Source organism: Rhinopithecus bieti, unplaced genomic scaffold (genome assembly GCF_001698545.2).
Source record: "Rhinopithecus bieti isolate Rb0 unplaced genomic scaffold, ASM169854v2 scaffold_4134, whole genome shotgun sequence".
In the NCBI taxonomy this organism is placed as follows: domain Eukaryota; kingdom Metazoa; phylum Chordata; class Mammalia; order Primates; family Cercopithecidae; genus Rhinopithecus; species Rhinopithecus bieti.
Window position 1 is genome coordinate 99,102 of NW_016804265.1, and position 13,693 is coordinate 112,794.

At 40.9% G+C, this 13,693-nt stretch overlaps 1 protein-coding gene across 1 annotated transcript in view; it reads left to right on the forward strand.

Annotated features, from left to right (window-relative positions):
• REPS2 (RALBP1 associated Eps domain containing 2) overlaps window positions 1-13,693 on the forward strand; it is a 208,626-nt gene that overhangs the window by 58,871 nt on the left and 136,062 nt on the right. Inside the window, 2 exon segments of the mRNA XM_017867491.1 lie at window positions 6,685-6,808; window positions 7,545-7,656. Of these exon segments, the coding sequence (XP_017722980.1) occupies window positions 6,685-6,808; window positions 7,545-7,656 (236 nt within the window).

Consider the following 13,693-nt stretch of genomic DNA (forward strand, 5'->3'; position numbering starts at 1 on the left):
AAAAAAAAAAAAAAAAAAAAAAAAAAAAATTTCTAGCAGTGGAATTGCTAGATCAAAAGGTAAATTGTAATTCTTATGGATATTGCCAAATGATTTCTGGATGCTATACTGATCCTTGTTTCCAGTAGTGATGTTCCTGATTTTTTATTTTTTATTTTTGCCTAGAGTCTTTTCCTTTTTTAGATTCCATCTGAGCCAGAGTGGCAGGCTGAGTCTTCCCTGCTACTGGGGTGAGTTTTGGGCCTTGGGCCAAGAATACTGACAAATCAGATCTGGGCCATAACCTGTGCTAATAGAGACTATATTTAGCATCTGGACTGGATTTAGCTTATAGTTTATTGTAGTCCTTCTAGCCCTAAATTAAAGGGCATCTTGGGGTATCTAAAAGATAACGTCGCTTCCAAAATTGATTAGCCATGTGGGAGTAGCTTACATCTTGAATTGTTATGTGTTCACAAATGCATAAAGATGTTTTCAAAGAATGGTTCTAAAGAATTATAACACCTTTTCTCTTTAAAAAAGCAACATCTTATTTCTAGTATGTGAATTATTGCATAGATTTTGCCAGTATCTGAACTATGGTATCCAATTGCTCTGGTTGGTTGCCATGAAAGTTTATAGTAACATAGGAAGCTCCTGTTTGAAAGCTCCTGAAAATTTAAACAAATGTATATAAATGGGTGAAAATGGGGCTGAGGAAGAAGGTGAATACATGTGTTTTCTTCTCATGGAAGTGTTCACTATTTTTTATTAAAAAATTTTTTTAAAGACAGGGTCTCACTGTGTTTCTCAGGCTGGCCTTGGACTCCTGGGCCCAAGTGATCCTCTTGTCTCAGCCTTCCAAGTAGCTGGGACTACAGGCACGGGCCTCCACATCTGGCTGTGTTTTCAGTCTTTTAAGTTGGCATTTACCTAGTGCAGTTGATTATTTCAAGAAAATACACTTTCTGCATGGCTACTGAGGGTATCTGAAAGGATATAAAGTATAGCCCAGGGAAGTAGCACGTTGTTAGGCAGGGGTTAGTAATTCTTTCTGGAAAGGGTCAGTTGGTAGTTTAGGCTTTGCAGGCCAAGAAGCAGAATCAAAGATATTACATAGTTAATTCTATAACAAGAGAAAAAATAAATGTCCACAAGCCTTTTATTGACAAAATTCAAAATATAATAACTGAGTACATTTTTTTTTTTTTGGTAATACATGTCTACTCATAAGAAGAACAACATTCTTATTTTGGGGATAACATTTTGCTTAATGGGATTCAAAGAATAGTGTTCCCTTTCATCAAATCGATTGCAAATGTTCGTCTGTAAATACCATTTATTTTCTCCTTGTGGGCCATACAAAACCAAGCAGTGGGCTGGATTTGACCCATGAGCAGTAGTTTTCCAACCACTGATGTAATGGAAAGACCATGAGCTTTGGACCTGGATGCATGTAGGTTTGAGTACTGGCTCTGAATTTGTGACCTTGAACATATCACTTAACTTTCTGAGTTGGGAAGGTTTATTTGTGTATAATCTGGGTGTAATGACACCTATCTCATGGAATAAATATTACCCCCATCCTTGTGATTTTATATTAGTATTCTAGTTGTGTAGATGCTGATATAATTTAGCTACACTTACCTAGAAAATTAGTATTTAACAGATTTTAAAACTGGCTTTTCAAGGGATAGAATGCTCACATGGTCTTAAAGTACAATGTAAAAACATAACTTTGCAATGAAGAGATCTGGCAGTCACCACCTTAATCAAATGGCCAAGCTTTGCAATCAGTACCAATGGTGGGATGTTCTGACATTGTGTGCCCCTCACTGCTGTGTACCTCTCACTATATCACAGTGTTACCTGTGTGGTGTTCTTGCCAGAAACGTTTGACTTTAATGTAATCACAAGAAAACAGACAAATCCAAAACATGGGACATTCTGAGGACAACTGGCCTGGATTCTTAAATGATTCAGTGTCATTAAGAACCAAGGGGGATTGTTCTAGATTAGGGGGAGACTGAGGGAAAATAAGATAGAAATGCAGTGCATGAACATTGATTAAATCCTGGATGAGGAAAAGAAAATTCAGCTCTGTAGGCATTTTTTGGATAATCGAGGAAATGTGAATGTGGACCATGTGTCGTATGCTAGTCTGTTTTCACACTGCTGATAAAGGCATATCCGAGACTGGGAAGAAAAAGAGGTTTAATTGGACTTACAGTTCCACATGCCTGGGGAGGCCTCAGAATCATGGTGGGAGGCAAAAGGCACTTCTTACATGGTGGTGGCAAGAGAAAAATGAGGAAGAAGCAAAGGCAGAAATGCCTGATAAACCCACCAGATCTCATGAGACTTGTTCACCATCACAAGAATAGCATGGGAAAGACCAATCCCCACGATTCAATTACCTCCCCCTGAGTCCCTCCCACAACACATGGGAATTCTGGGAGATACAATTCAAGTTGAGATTTGGGTGGGGACACAGCCAAACTGTATCATGTTGTATGATAATATTGTGTTAAAGTTGGTTTCCTTGGGTGTGGTGATGATGGTGCAGTGGTGTACGAAAATATCCCTGTTCTTAGAAGGTGAATAGTAAAGTACTTGGGGGTGTGTCATGAGGTGTGTCTGTAACCCACTTTTCAGATGGTTTGGCAAAATGGGAGGGAAGGAGGGAGGGAGAGAGAGAATGTGTGTGAGTGTGTGTGTATGTAGAATAGGTGATTCTGTGCATTGCTGCTCAGTTCTTAGCATAGCACTCAGCACATTGCTTTTGATGGGGAGGTGCCCAATCAAATCTTGTTAAACTAACAAGTACTTTAAGATTTTAGTAGGATTCTCTGAAAGCACACCTCAGCACTGCCTGTCTGCCCTCTCTTTAGCAGTGTCGTTTGGCTTAGGCATGTACTATAATGCCTAACGTTGGATAATCAGATATGGGGGTTCATGTTTTCTTGAGTAGCTCACCCATGTCCCTCTGGACTGAAAGTCTCTCTTGAATGTTAAAGTATAATTGAATGGGAAGGGAAAACCCAGCATAGAGGTTGACCTGCGTTTTCAGCTGTTCCCTGAGAGACTGAGGTACGATTTGTAAGCATGTACTTCAGATTCTCTTCTGTATTTCTGTTGCTGAGTTTGCCCACTTGGGGAGGGTTGACACCTCCTGGGGCTGTGCTGAGTAGACGAAGGTGTATCTCTGGAGTTCTGACTGGCTGGGGCATCACTGAAGTATTTTCTTGGGCTATGAGGGCTAGGGCCAGGATAAAGAATGGCAGTTGCCTTTCCTTATGCCTTGACCCTAATCAGTATCCTCTTAGCTGAGCAGGAAGGGAACAGAGAAATTAATATTCTCTTATATTCCTGCAGGAACTCTTATGGCTATATGGTGTGAGATGACTAAAACCCATTTAGCAGCTACTTGTAAAAGTAATACAAGAGGAGGGGAAGAAGAAAGATTCTGCTGCAACAGGCTGTGAAGACTAATGCAACATTCATTTATTGAGCTACTGAGCATACAGCAGGCATAGTAAAATATGAGTCCCCGGGGGATGTAAATAATAAGAATATACTCTTGTCTTCTGCTGGGCACTTGGGGCATAGGGAAAGGAGATGGGCTACAGTGGAGATAATTATCAAAATGCCAATTGTGCTGTGTTGCAAGGCTAGGGATGTGATAGAAAGCTAGTAAAAAGTGTTATGAGAATGCAGAGAACATGCCATGTGGAGTTGACTACAAAGATAAGGTTGGTCTTGAGGTGACTTGAAGAATGAGCCTGACAGGCAAAGAAATGGGCATCTGGTATGACTAAAGTCTTCATTAGCTGCAGGGTGGGGAGGAGAGAGACATGACGATGTTGGAAAGGTAGTTTGGGCCAGACAGGAGGACCTCAGAAGCCATGCTTGGTTTCACAGGAAAGGCATGAAGAGTCCTGGAAGCCCTTTGAAGTTGGAGGGTGATGTGGTTTTGATAAGAGGTCACGGAGGAAATATGGAGCTGGTGTGTGAAGGTGCACGTCTTGAGACAGGACTTGAAACAGTCGAGGCGAGAGCATAGAATCTGGATTTTGCTAGCTGCAGCAGAGGGAGAGTAGAAAATAGGGGTGCTCTTGGAGAATTCTTCCAGCCCTTCCCACTAAGAGTTTTTACATTTTAAAATCTTTCTAAGGAAACCTTTAATAATACTTGAGAGAAGCTTATTTAAACCTTTGAACAGTTCTGAAAATGTACTACATTTCAGCCAGGAAAGAAAGTATTATTTCAGGCAAACTGGAACATGTGTGGACTGGTTACTCAGCACAGTCGCCTAATCTTATAGAATTAGGTAGGAGGGAAGCTATGTTAGTGGCCTTCAACCTTCTTCCAGAACTTTGTTCAGATTTCTCCCAAATGATCGGTGAATTTTTCTGGTTTGTATCCAGCATCCCAGACATTTAGTGTACATCTGTAAGCTGTAAGGAAGTTGATTTAATCTATTCCTTTTTTTCATCTCTTGCCTTCCACCTGAGAAAACACTAGTCCATAGGTTCTTATTCTGTATTAGGAATTTGCACAATGTGTAACCTAAGATGGATCCGGCTGGGAGTTGGATCCAACTGGGAGTGTTACAGGTTTGGAGTTTAGACTAAAGAAGAGAAGTGGAATCTTTTCATTTTTTCCCCCTTTATTTTGAGGAAAGCCCAGTGATTTGTACTGTTTTGTACTGTTTGAAGGAGCAATTAATATAAAATTCCACTAATGAGTATCTGGGAATAAACTTTTTTCCAACCCTTATTTTCTTTAAGATACCAATTAAACGTTCTACCCCACCAACTTAGCAGCTTTTCCATGGAGATTTAAAACTTAGAAAACTTTGAACCTTGATGAATGAAAAAAAACCTTTCAGAACTAACCTTTTTTGTTTTGATTCAGAAGTCCATGTGTAAGTTCCAAAGGCTTGTAATTCTTTTCTCTTCCTTGAGGCTTGAATATTTCAGAATGTTTCTTGGTATATCTCTTGGAGGTTTGGTGTACAAAGAGCAAGGAAAGTAACCTATGGGCTTAACTCACTTATGTGTATATATTCTACTTTGGCTCCAAAGCAATGATTCTAGTGGTGATATGGGACCAAGGGACAGATTTCAGGTAAATAAGGCTGTTTACTAATGTCAGATTAAGATATTAGTCTTCAAGTACCATAAATGTTTTACCAGCAATTTCAGTTACCTGCAGTAAAGAGCTTTCCAGTTTGATGTGGTAGTTATGGTAAAGGAGCAACTGAAAGTTAACCTGATAGTAGATTAACACTCAATGAAAATATAGTTGTTAATTTTTTCACATACCAAGGATTACAATTTCTTTTTTTCCTATTTTTAAAGTAGAGATGGGGTCTTGCTATATTGCCCAGGCTAGTCTTGAACTCCTGACCTCAAGTGATCTTCCTTGAGGCCTCCCAAAGTGCTGAGGTTACAGGCGTGAGCCATTGTGCCCGGCCTACAATTTCTTAATATTAGGAGTTATTCTGCAAGACGACTATCTCAGTGTTGGAGCTACACTAATGTTGTTGGTGTGTTTTTTTCCTTGTGTGGGATAGTCTGTATCTTAAGATGTGTAATGTATATATTCACAATAAGGGCTACATTATAAAATTCAGAGACATTTTATTTTTGAGGGTAGGTTTCATTCACTTGATTGAGAATTTGTTGACTGTATCTTGGGTGCCTATCCTTATGCTAGGAGATGAATGGAAGTTGCCCCCTGCCCTTGAAGACAAGACATTTTATGGGAGGCAGAGATAAACAGATAATTAATTATAATGTGATACATTTGGAAATAGTCACAAAAAACTTGAATATGGAGATTTTCAAAAGTACAGAGAATAGGATATTGAACCTTCATGAACCCATTACCAAACTTCAACAATTACTAACCCTTGGTTATGCTTGTTTCACCCATGTGCCCCACCTCCTCACCTTCCCCCTTTTATTTTGAAGCAAGTCTAAGACAGTGTATCATGTGATGGACATTAATAGATACTTGGATAGAGTATTCTGAGAATACACTGGGAAAATATACTGTATCGGGGAGGTGGAAAGGAGCTACAGCAAAGTAACATTTGAGTTCAATCTAGGTGGGGAGGAGGATGTCATTGTTCCAGGTGATGGGATGGAAACCGACAATTATTGCAATGTCTTGAAAAATGTGTATATTTTTTGTTCCTCTGAACTGAGCACCCAAGGTGTAATTTCCAAGATTAGGAAATTGTTTTGCGTGAGGACTTTATAAAAATAATTAATTCACTTTTAATTTAGATAAGCTAGAATAATCCATGAGTAGTGGTAATGACTAATCTGTTCTCTTTTCACCCCAGTGACTTTCTAGACTTTGAACATTAGAATTCACTCCTTGAAAAAGTCACTCTCCTTTGTAAGTAGAGCAACAGCTGTCCTTTGTCACCTTTATTTTTCTCTTTGGAAGAGGAGGAATAATCAGTGGCTCACTTCTGCAACATCATGAGTAGGTAGAATTTAGTGTCTGAATTTAAAACCTCCCTGTAAACTGAAGGAAGAAGAGGAAATTGACCAGCGGGCACACATAGGTTCTCAAGGGACTTTTTTGGTTAGCCACTAGGTGAAATCCTTGAGATTTCATCATTTATCTTGTCTCATTTTCCTGTTGTGAAATTGGGTGTTCAGCATTGTTTTTCTTGTCTGTTCTCAGATCACAGAACTGTGTGGTGCAAAGCGGGTTGGTTATTTTGGTGCAACACAGTTTTACATTGCCCTGAAATTAATTGCTGCAGCACAATCTGGCCTCCCGGTGCGGATAGAGAGTATTAAATGTGGTGAGTATCTCACATTTGTATGTTTTATTGTCCACGGCGAGTTGCTTATTTATGAGAACCATTTTTAATGGATTTAAACTTTTGTGGAATTTCTCATTGCTTCCTCCAACTCTTCTGCAAAATGAAATAAGAAAACTTAGCAGGTAGGTAGCTTAGTTTCTTTCTTTTGTAAATGGGGAAAAATTCCGAGAGTAACCTGAGATTAGTGCATTTTAACTGATTTGCAGTTAAAATAGATTTTATTCTTTAGCAGGATGAGATTGGGCCAGGAATTCTAGAGCCTGTGGCAAATAATCACATTGAGTTTAATTTTCCACTTGAGGTATCTATAATGTTATTGAAGGCTCTGTTAGGGATTAGGGGAGGAGTAATAAGGGAGTTTGAATGGAACCATGCCTTTTCTCTTTCCCATCCCTGCCAGTGCTCAGCCTTTAATTCTGTTTCCAAAGCACTATTCTGATGCTGGTAAGTACTTGGGTGCTACCAAAATTTTGGCAGAATGAATTTATCTTCTTAAGGTTCTGATTTAATATTTTCTCATCTTGCCATCCCTGCCCTCAGCCCACTATATGCTTGAGCACTTTCTACAATTTAAACAAAAGCAAAGCCCCAACTATTAGCAGTATTTCTACTGCCTCAGGATTGATTTTAAAATATGTATGAAAAGGTGATTATTCAAGGCACCAAGGTCCTCTGATAATTCACTTTGATACAGATTACTTTCATATGTCCGTAGAGGTATGCAGGAACTTTTTTTCTTTTTCTCATTCTGAGATTAAAAACCTCTTAACTGTTCACACCTGCACTGAGAAGTCTTTGATAGACATACAAGTGGATCAGGATTTATGGTGAGCCCATGGAAACCTTGTAGGACAATCCAGATGGCTGAGAGGATTGCCACAGATGGCTGGTTATGGAAGATCAAGCCCTTCACACTAACCATCAGGAGGTGGCACTCATCGTGCTAATCTTTATCGGGGGCTAGCGTGTGCCAGACACTGTTTCATTTAATTCTCATGACACCCTACTAAATTAGGTACTTGTGTCAGTTTGCATTGCTTAGGATAAGCTGCCATAACAAATGTGACAATCTCAGTGCCTCAACAAGATGGAGGTTCATTTTCCACTTTGCAGTGGGTCAGGGTGACCCTCCAGGGCAGCTGCCCTCTATGTGGTGACCATGTGATCGTGGCTGCTTTATCTTGTGGCATCTACAACACAACACCTGTTCCCGTAATCGCCACACCAGGGAAAGAGTATCTCACCCTAGTGGTAAAATGCTTTGGCCCAGACATGACTGAAGTTATTGCTGCCCACACTGTGTTGGCCAGAACTTGTCACATTAATCCGTTTCAATGCAGAGCAGATGGGAGAACACAATTCTTTCCTGTGCCTGCAAGGAGAGGACAACTGCGAGTCTCTACTATGGCTGCACACTGCGGGTCTCTACTATGGTGCTGCCATTGTTCATATCTTACAAATATGGAAATTTGAACTTTAGGGAGGTTGAGTAACTTACCTAAGAACATAAGGTTAGTAGAATTTGGAGCCAGGATCTACTTCCAGTCCCCATGCTCTTAATTTCTATGCAAAATAGCCTTGTCTCAATTTTTTCTATTTAGTAAGATGCTGACGGTCATCTGTTATGGAATATTTTCTGAATGGGAAAAATATCGCACTTGAAAGGCATCCCTTGGTATGACAGAATTTGGTTCTTTGAAATAGGTTTCTTGATGGAGTGTCATTTGACAGGCAGGCTTACTATTTGTTGTTGCAAGACATAGCGGTCATTTACTTTGATTAGTTGAAAGTTGCATCACATTGAATTTGGATTTGTGGTAGGCACTGATAGTTTTTATTCCATTGTAAATGATCATTAAGCTTTATTATAGTATCTTCCAATTTTATCTTCTGGGAAAGTTAGAGCTGCTTTATTATATACAAAATAAACTTTTGATACTTTTGTTACTGATTTTAAGTTAGACCTAAGTCTTTTACCTGATTTGTGCCCAGATTGACAGTTTAATTTCCTGAGGTCAGGGAGCATGATTGTTGAAGTTATCACTTGTGTAAAGGATTAACAGTTTATCACAAATATAAGACTTTCTCAGTTTTATTTTATAAACCCAGTTGCTGCCTTTTAACCTCTGAGGGTTTAATTAACCCAGAGTTAATTCTGAATTATCTTCCTTCATTTAAGGATTGATTGAATAAAAATTATTTGCATTTAACATATGTTGAATAAGAATTAGGGCAAGATTGGGCCAAACTTTGAGCTGCCACTTAGAATTTTCCAGTTGTTGCTTGAAATCTATTAGCTTAATGCTTGATGACACAAATCTTGAAGGCCAAAGAGATCACTCTGTGAGAACCTAATCTGAAAGATTATGCTAGCCCTGTCACACCCAGGGCATCATACCCAGGGAGTTGTGGATGGATACCCTTATGTCATGAATAACATGCGCCTGTGTGTATGTGCGTGACCCTCTAATCCCTGGTCCTTCCCGTTTTGGTAAATGCCACCACCATCCACAGCTGCACAAGCCAGAAACCCAGCAGTCATCCTGGATTCCTCCTTTTCCCTCACTCCTTAATAGAATCCATCAAAAGTCCTAGCAGTGTGGCTCCAATCTCACTCCCTGTTGCCTTTATCTCTTTGCCCCTACTAGACCAAGTAACCTTCAACTACTTACCTGGACACCACGATGGATTGGCATCCTAGCCCCTCCTCTCTTCTCTACTGTGCTGTCTCTTTTCCCACTGGTTGTTCGTTTGTTTGTTTTTTGACAGAGACTCGCTCTGTCACCCAGGCTGGAGTGCAGTGGCACAATCACAGCTCACTGCAGCCTTGACCTCCTGGGTGCAAGGGATCCTCCCACCTCAACCCCCCGAGTAGCTGGGACTACAGGCATGCGCCACCGCTCCCTACTAATTTTTGTATTTTTTATAGAGATGGGGTTTTGCCATGTTGCCCAGGCTGGTCTTGAACTCCTGAGCTCAAGTGATCGGCCCGCCTCAGCCTCCCAACTGTTTTTTTTTTTGAGACTGGGCCTCACTCTGTCACCCAGGCTAGAGTGCACTGGTGTGATCACGGCTTATTACAGCCTCTGCTTCCCAGGCTCAAATGATCCTCCTGCCTCAGCCTCCTGAGTGGCTGAGACTGCAGGCGTACATTACTATGCCTGGCTAGTATATATGTCTTTTGTAGAGATGGGGTCTCGTTATGTTTCCCAGGCTGGTCTCGAACTGCTGAACTCAAGTGACTCTCCTGCGTCAGCCTCCCAAAGTGCTGGGATTATAGGCATCAGCCACCATACCCAGCCTCTTTTCCTACTTTTGAAAGTGTTATCTTTTCAAAATACACAGCAGATTATTCCATCTTCTTCCTTTAAACCCTCCAGTAGTTTGCTTGTTGTGCTTTGTAAAACATTCAAAGTCCCTACACTGATCTGTAACACCCTACACAATCTAGTTCTTGCCTGCTTTTCCATCCTCATCTCAAACCTCAACCCCTTGCTCACTACATGTTCCCCAGTCTCAGTGGCCTTCTACCCATTTCTGTGTGACCTCTTTCCTGCTGCAGGCCATATGCCCATTTTATCTTGTGGTCTTGGGTTCCCAGGGATCTGTTTTTCCTTTCTGCTTCCCCTGGCTGGCTCCTTCCCAACCTTCAGGATTCAGAGTCTGTCCCTGTTATCCTACCTAAAATAGTTCTGTCAGTTTCATTAATTCATGAAGGAACCAGCATATGGTAAAACTGGCTCAAGAAAGTATAGTCAGATTTATTTACAGTCATAGAAAGAAAAGATGCTGGAACAGAATTGCTAAATTAGGTATAAAGCTAATTAATGCCCTATGGGGTAATATAAGTGCAACCTGGCTATTGTACTTTTTTCTAAGATGAAGGTATTTGCATTGCCATAAGACAAGAATTACTTGTTAGCTAACAGTTTTTTCCAAGTTAATATCTACCCGTTCAGGATTATCAAATGCCCAACCTAGAGTAAACAGTAAGTCAGAGCAGAAGTCCATATCCCTAGGAAGTGAGGTGATCCTTGGGTGGGCCTGCTGGGTAATGCTTCTGCAGGGCAATCTCCTCCCCACTTTGTTCTTTCCCAGCATCTGTTTCCTGATAGCACTTACCCGAGTTTGCAAATATTCCTTACAGGTTTCACTATTTTTTTTTGTCTGTCTTCCTCACTTGTCCAGCTTGTGTAAGGGGGAGGGAAGAGGATCTGACACCCTTTGCATTGTGGGGCATTATAGGCACTCAGTGTGTATTGGTTGAATGAATGAGTGAAGATATGCGTGTCTACACGTGAGGAGGGTATCTTAATCATCTGCCACTCTTTAAACTAAAACGATTGGAATTCAGATTCTCCTGGAACTCCAGAGGAGTTTTTACAGAAGTCGTCTCAGTCTGCATATCATCTTTCTTAGGCACTGATTCTCAACCTTGTCTGCACTTGAGAACCACCTGGAGAGCTTTAAATATAAAATAAAAAATACAGATGCCTGGGTCCATCTCCAGAAATTCTAATTTCTTATATCTGCAGTCCAGTCTGAGCATCAGGATTTTTAACAGCTCTCCAGATGATTCTTATATGGAGACAGGTTTAAGAATAAAAGCTGTATCAAGCATTTTCAAGAGCTTTGCTTAAACTCTCTCTCTCTCTCTCTTTCTCTCTCTGTGTGTGTGTGTGTGTGTAGTTATAGTAGCTGCATCTGAACTAGGGTGCTGCACGACACAGGGCACATGATTTAAGGGGACACTTATTCTCAGGGCAAGTGCCGTCTCTGCATTTACACCACCCTGAGAGTGAGTGCCTCCTCAAATATTGGCACTAGGTATATGTCTAGCCCCACCCTAGTCTGAGTTGGGGTTAAACAGATGGCAAAACAGCTAGGACAGAAGGAAAGAAGGTGAAAATTAAGGAGTGGTAGAGAATTTCTGATGAGGAAAGCATGTGGTGAACATTTGCCCTGGGACCTGCTGTTACCTTTCTTTCCAGGGTCTGAACTTGAGCACGTGTGAGGACTGAGGGAAGATTAGGCAGAACCTAGAGTAGGGTTTCTCATCATTTTTGTGCCAGGAGCCCCTTTGGCAGTCTGAAGCCTGTGGGCCCCTTCTCAGAATTATGTTTTAAATGCCACAAAGACAGGATTATAATGGAAACCAATTATACTGAAATAATCACTAAAATAGTTAAAAGAAATTGTTATATAACAACATACATGCTTCTAGGCCTGGCACGGTGACTCATGCCTGTAATCCCAGCACTTTGGGAGGCTGAGGTGGGCGGATCACTTGAGGCCAGGAGTTTGAGACCAGCCCGGCCAACATGGTGAAACCTTGTCTCTACTAAAAATGCAAAAATTAGCCAGGTGTATTGGCACATGCCTTTAATCTCCTGCTACGCAGGAGACTAGCTTGAACCCAGGAGGTGGAGGTTGCAGTGAGTCAAGATTGTGCCACTGTACTCCACCCTGGGCAACAGAGTGAGACTACATCTCAAAACAAACAAACAAACAGACAAAAAACCCAACCCCCAAAGCATATATGCTTCTTTATTAATGCATGAAATAAAACATCTAACAGTGTTTGAAATAACCACTACTTTTTCAAAGTAGTGATATGCATAAACAGTACTTAAAGATGTCTGCCTGGCATGGTGGCTCTCGCCTGTAATCCCAGCACTTTGGGAGGCCGAGGTGGGCCAATCACGTCATCAAGAGATTGAGACCATCCTGGCCAACATGGTGAAACCCCGTCTCTACTAAAATAGAAAAAAATTAGCTGGGCGTGGTGACACACACCTGTAGTCCCAGCTACTTGGGAGGCTGAGGCAGGAGAATGGCATGAACCCGGGAGGCAGAGCTTTCAGTGAGCCAAGATCACGCCATTGCACTCCAGCCTGGGTGACGGAGAGAGACTCTGTCTCAAACAAACAAACAAACAAAAAACCCAAAACCCTAATCTGATAGGTGACCAAGTTATGGATATTGCTAGTGATGCTATAGTGGCTTGTTGCTTACATTCATAATGGAAAGAAATGCTAAATTTCAGTTACAGTAGGGAAAATAAAGATGTAATTTTTTTTTCCTAGTCAAGGTGACAGAACCCGTGATTTCTTTTCACTAGTTCACTAGCTTGTGAACTCTGATGGTGCAATGACATGATTCATGTAGTCTTTCGGGCTGTGTTCCCTAAACTGGCTTATGGTCTGGTTGCAGTCTGGTACAGTTTGCAGTGAAAGGAGAGAGAATTAGGACAAAAGAATGAGTTATTTATAAAACTTAAATGTATTCAAATCTAAGATTGGGATTTTTTTGGTTCCTCTTGTTAAATGTCCTTTGTGAAATTGATAATGGGTAATAGTTTGGGGTAAAATTGTTGACGAGATAGAATGTTGGCAACTGTATGTTGACTTTCTTCATTTCTTTTTTTGTTGTTGCTGGGGAGAGATTTTCCTATTTTGTGAAATCCCCAAATTTGTGAGCCACTATTGTGGTCACGATTCTACTGCCAAGAAGATACTGAGGCAAATAATTGAATTCCCTTTGACTCCTCCCTTATCTGCAAAACAGTTGTTCTCAACCTAGGTGATTTCATCCCTTTAGGGACTTTTGGCAATGTGAGGAGACATTTTTGGTTGTCCCAGCTGTGGAGGGGGACCGCCTGGCATTTAGCCGGTAGAGGCCAGGGATGCTGTTCAGCACCCTACACTGCAGAGGACAGGACCCCCTCTTCCAACAACAACAAACTTATCTAGTCTAAAATGCCAGTAATGTTGAGACTGAGAAAGCCTACTGTAAAATAAGTATCAAGACTTAGGAACTCTAATCCTGCTGTGCTCTAGTTTTTTTTTTTTTTTTTTTTTTTTT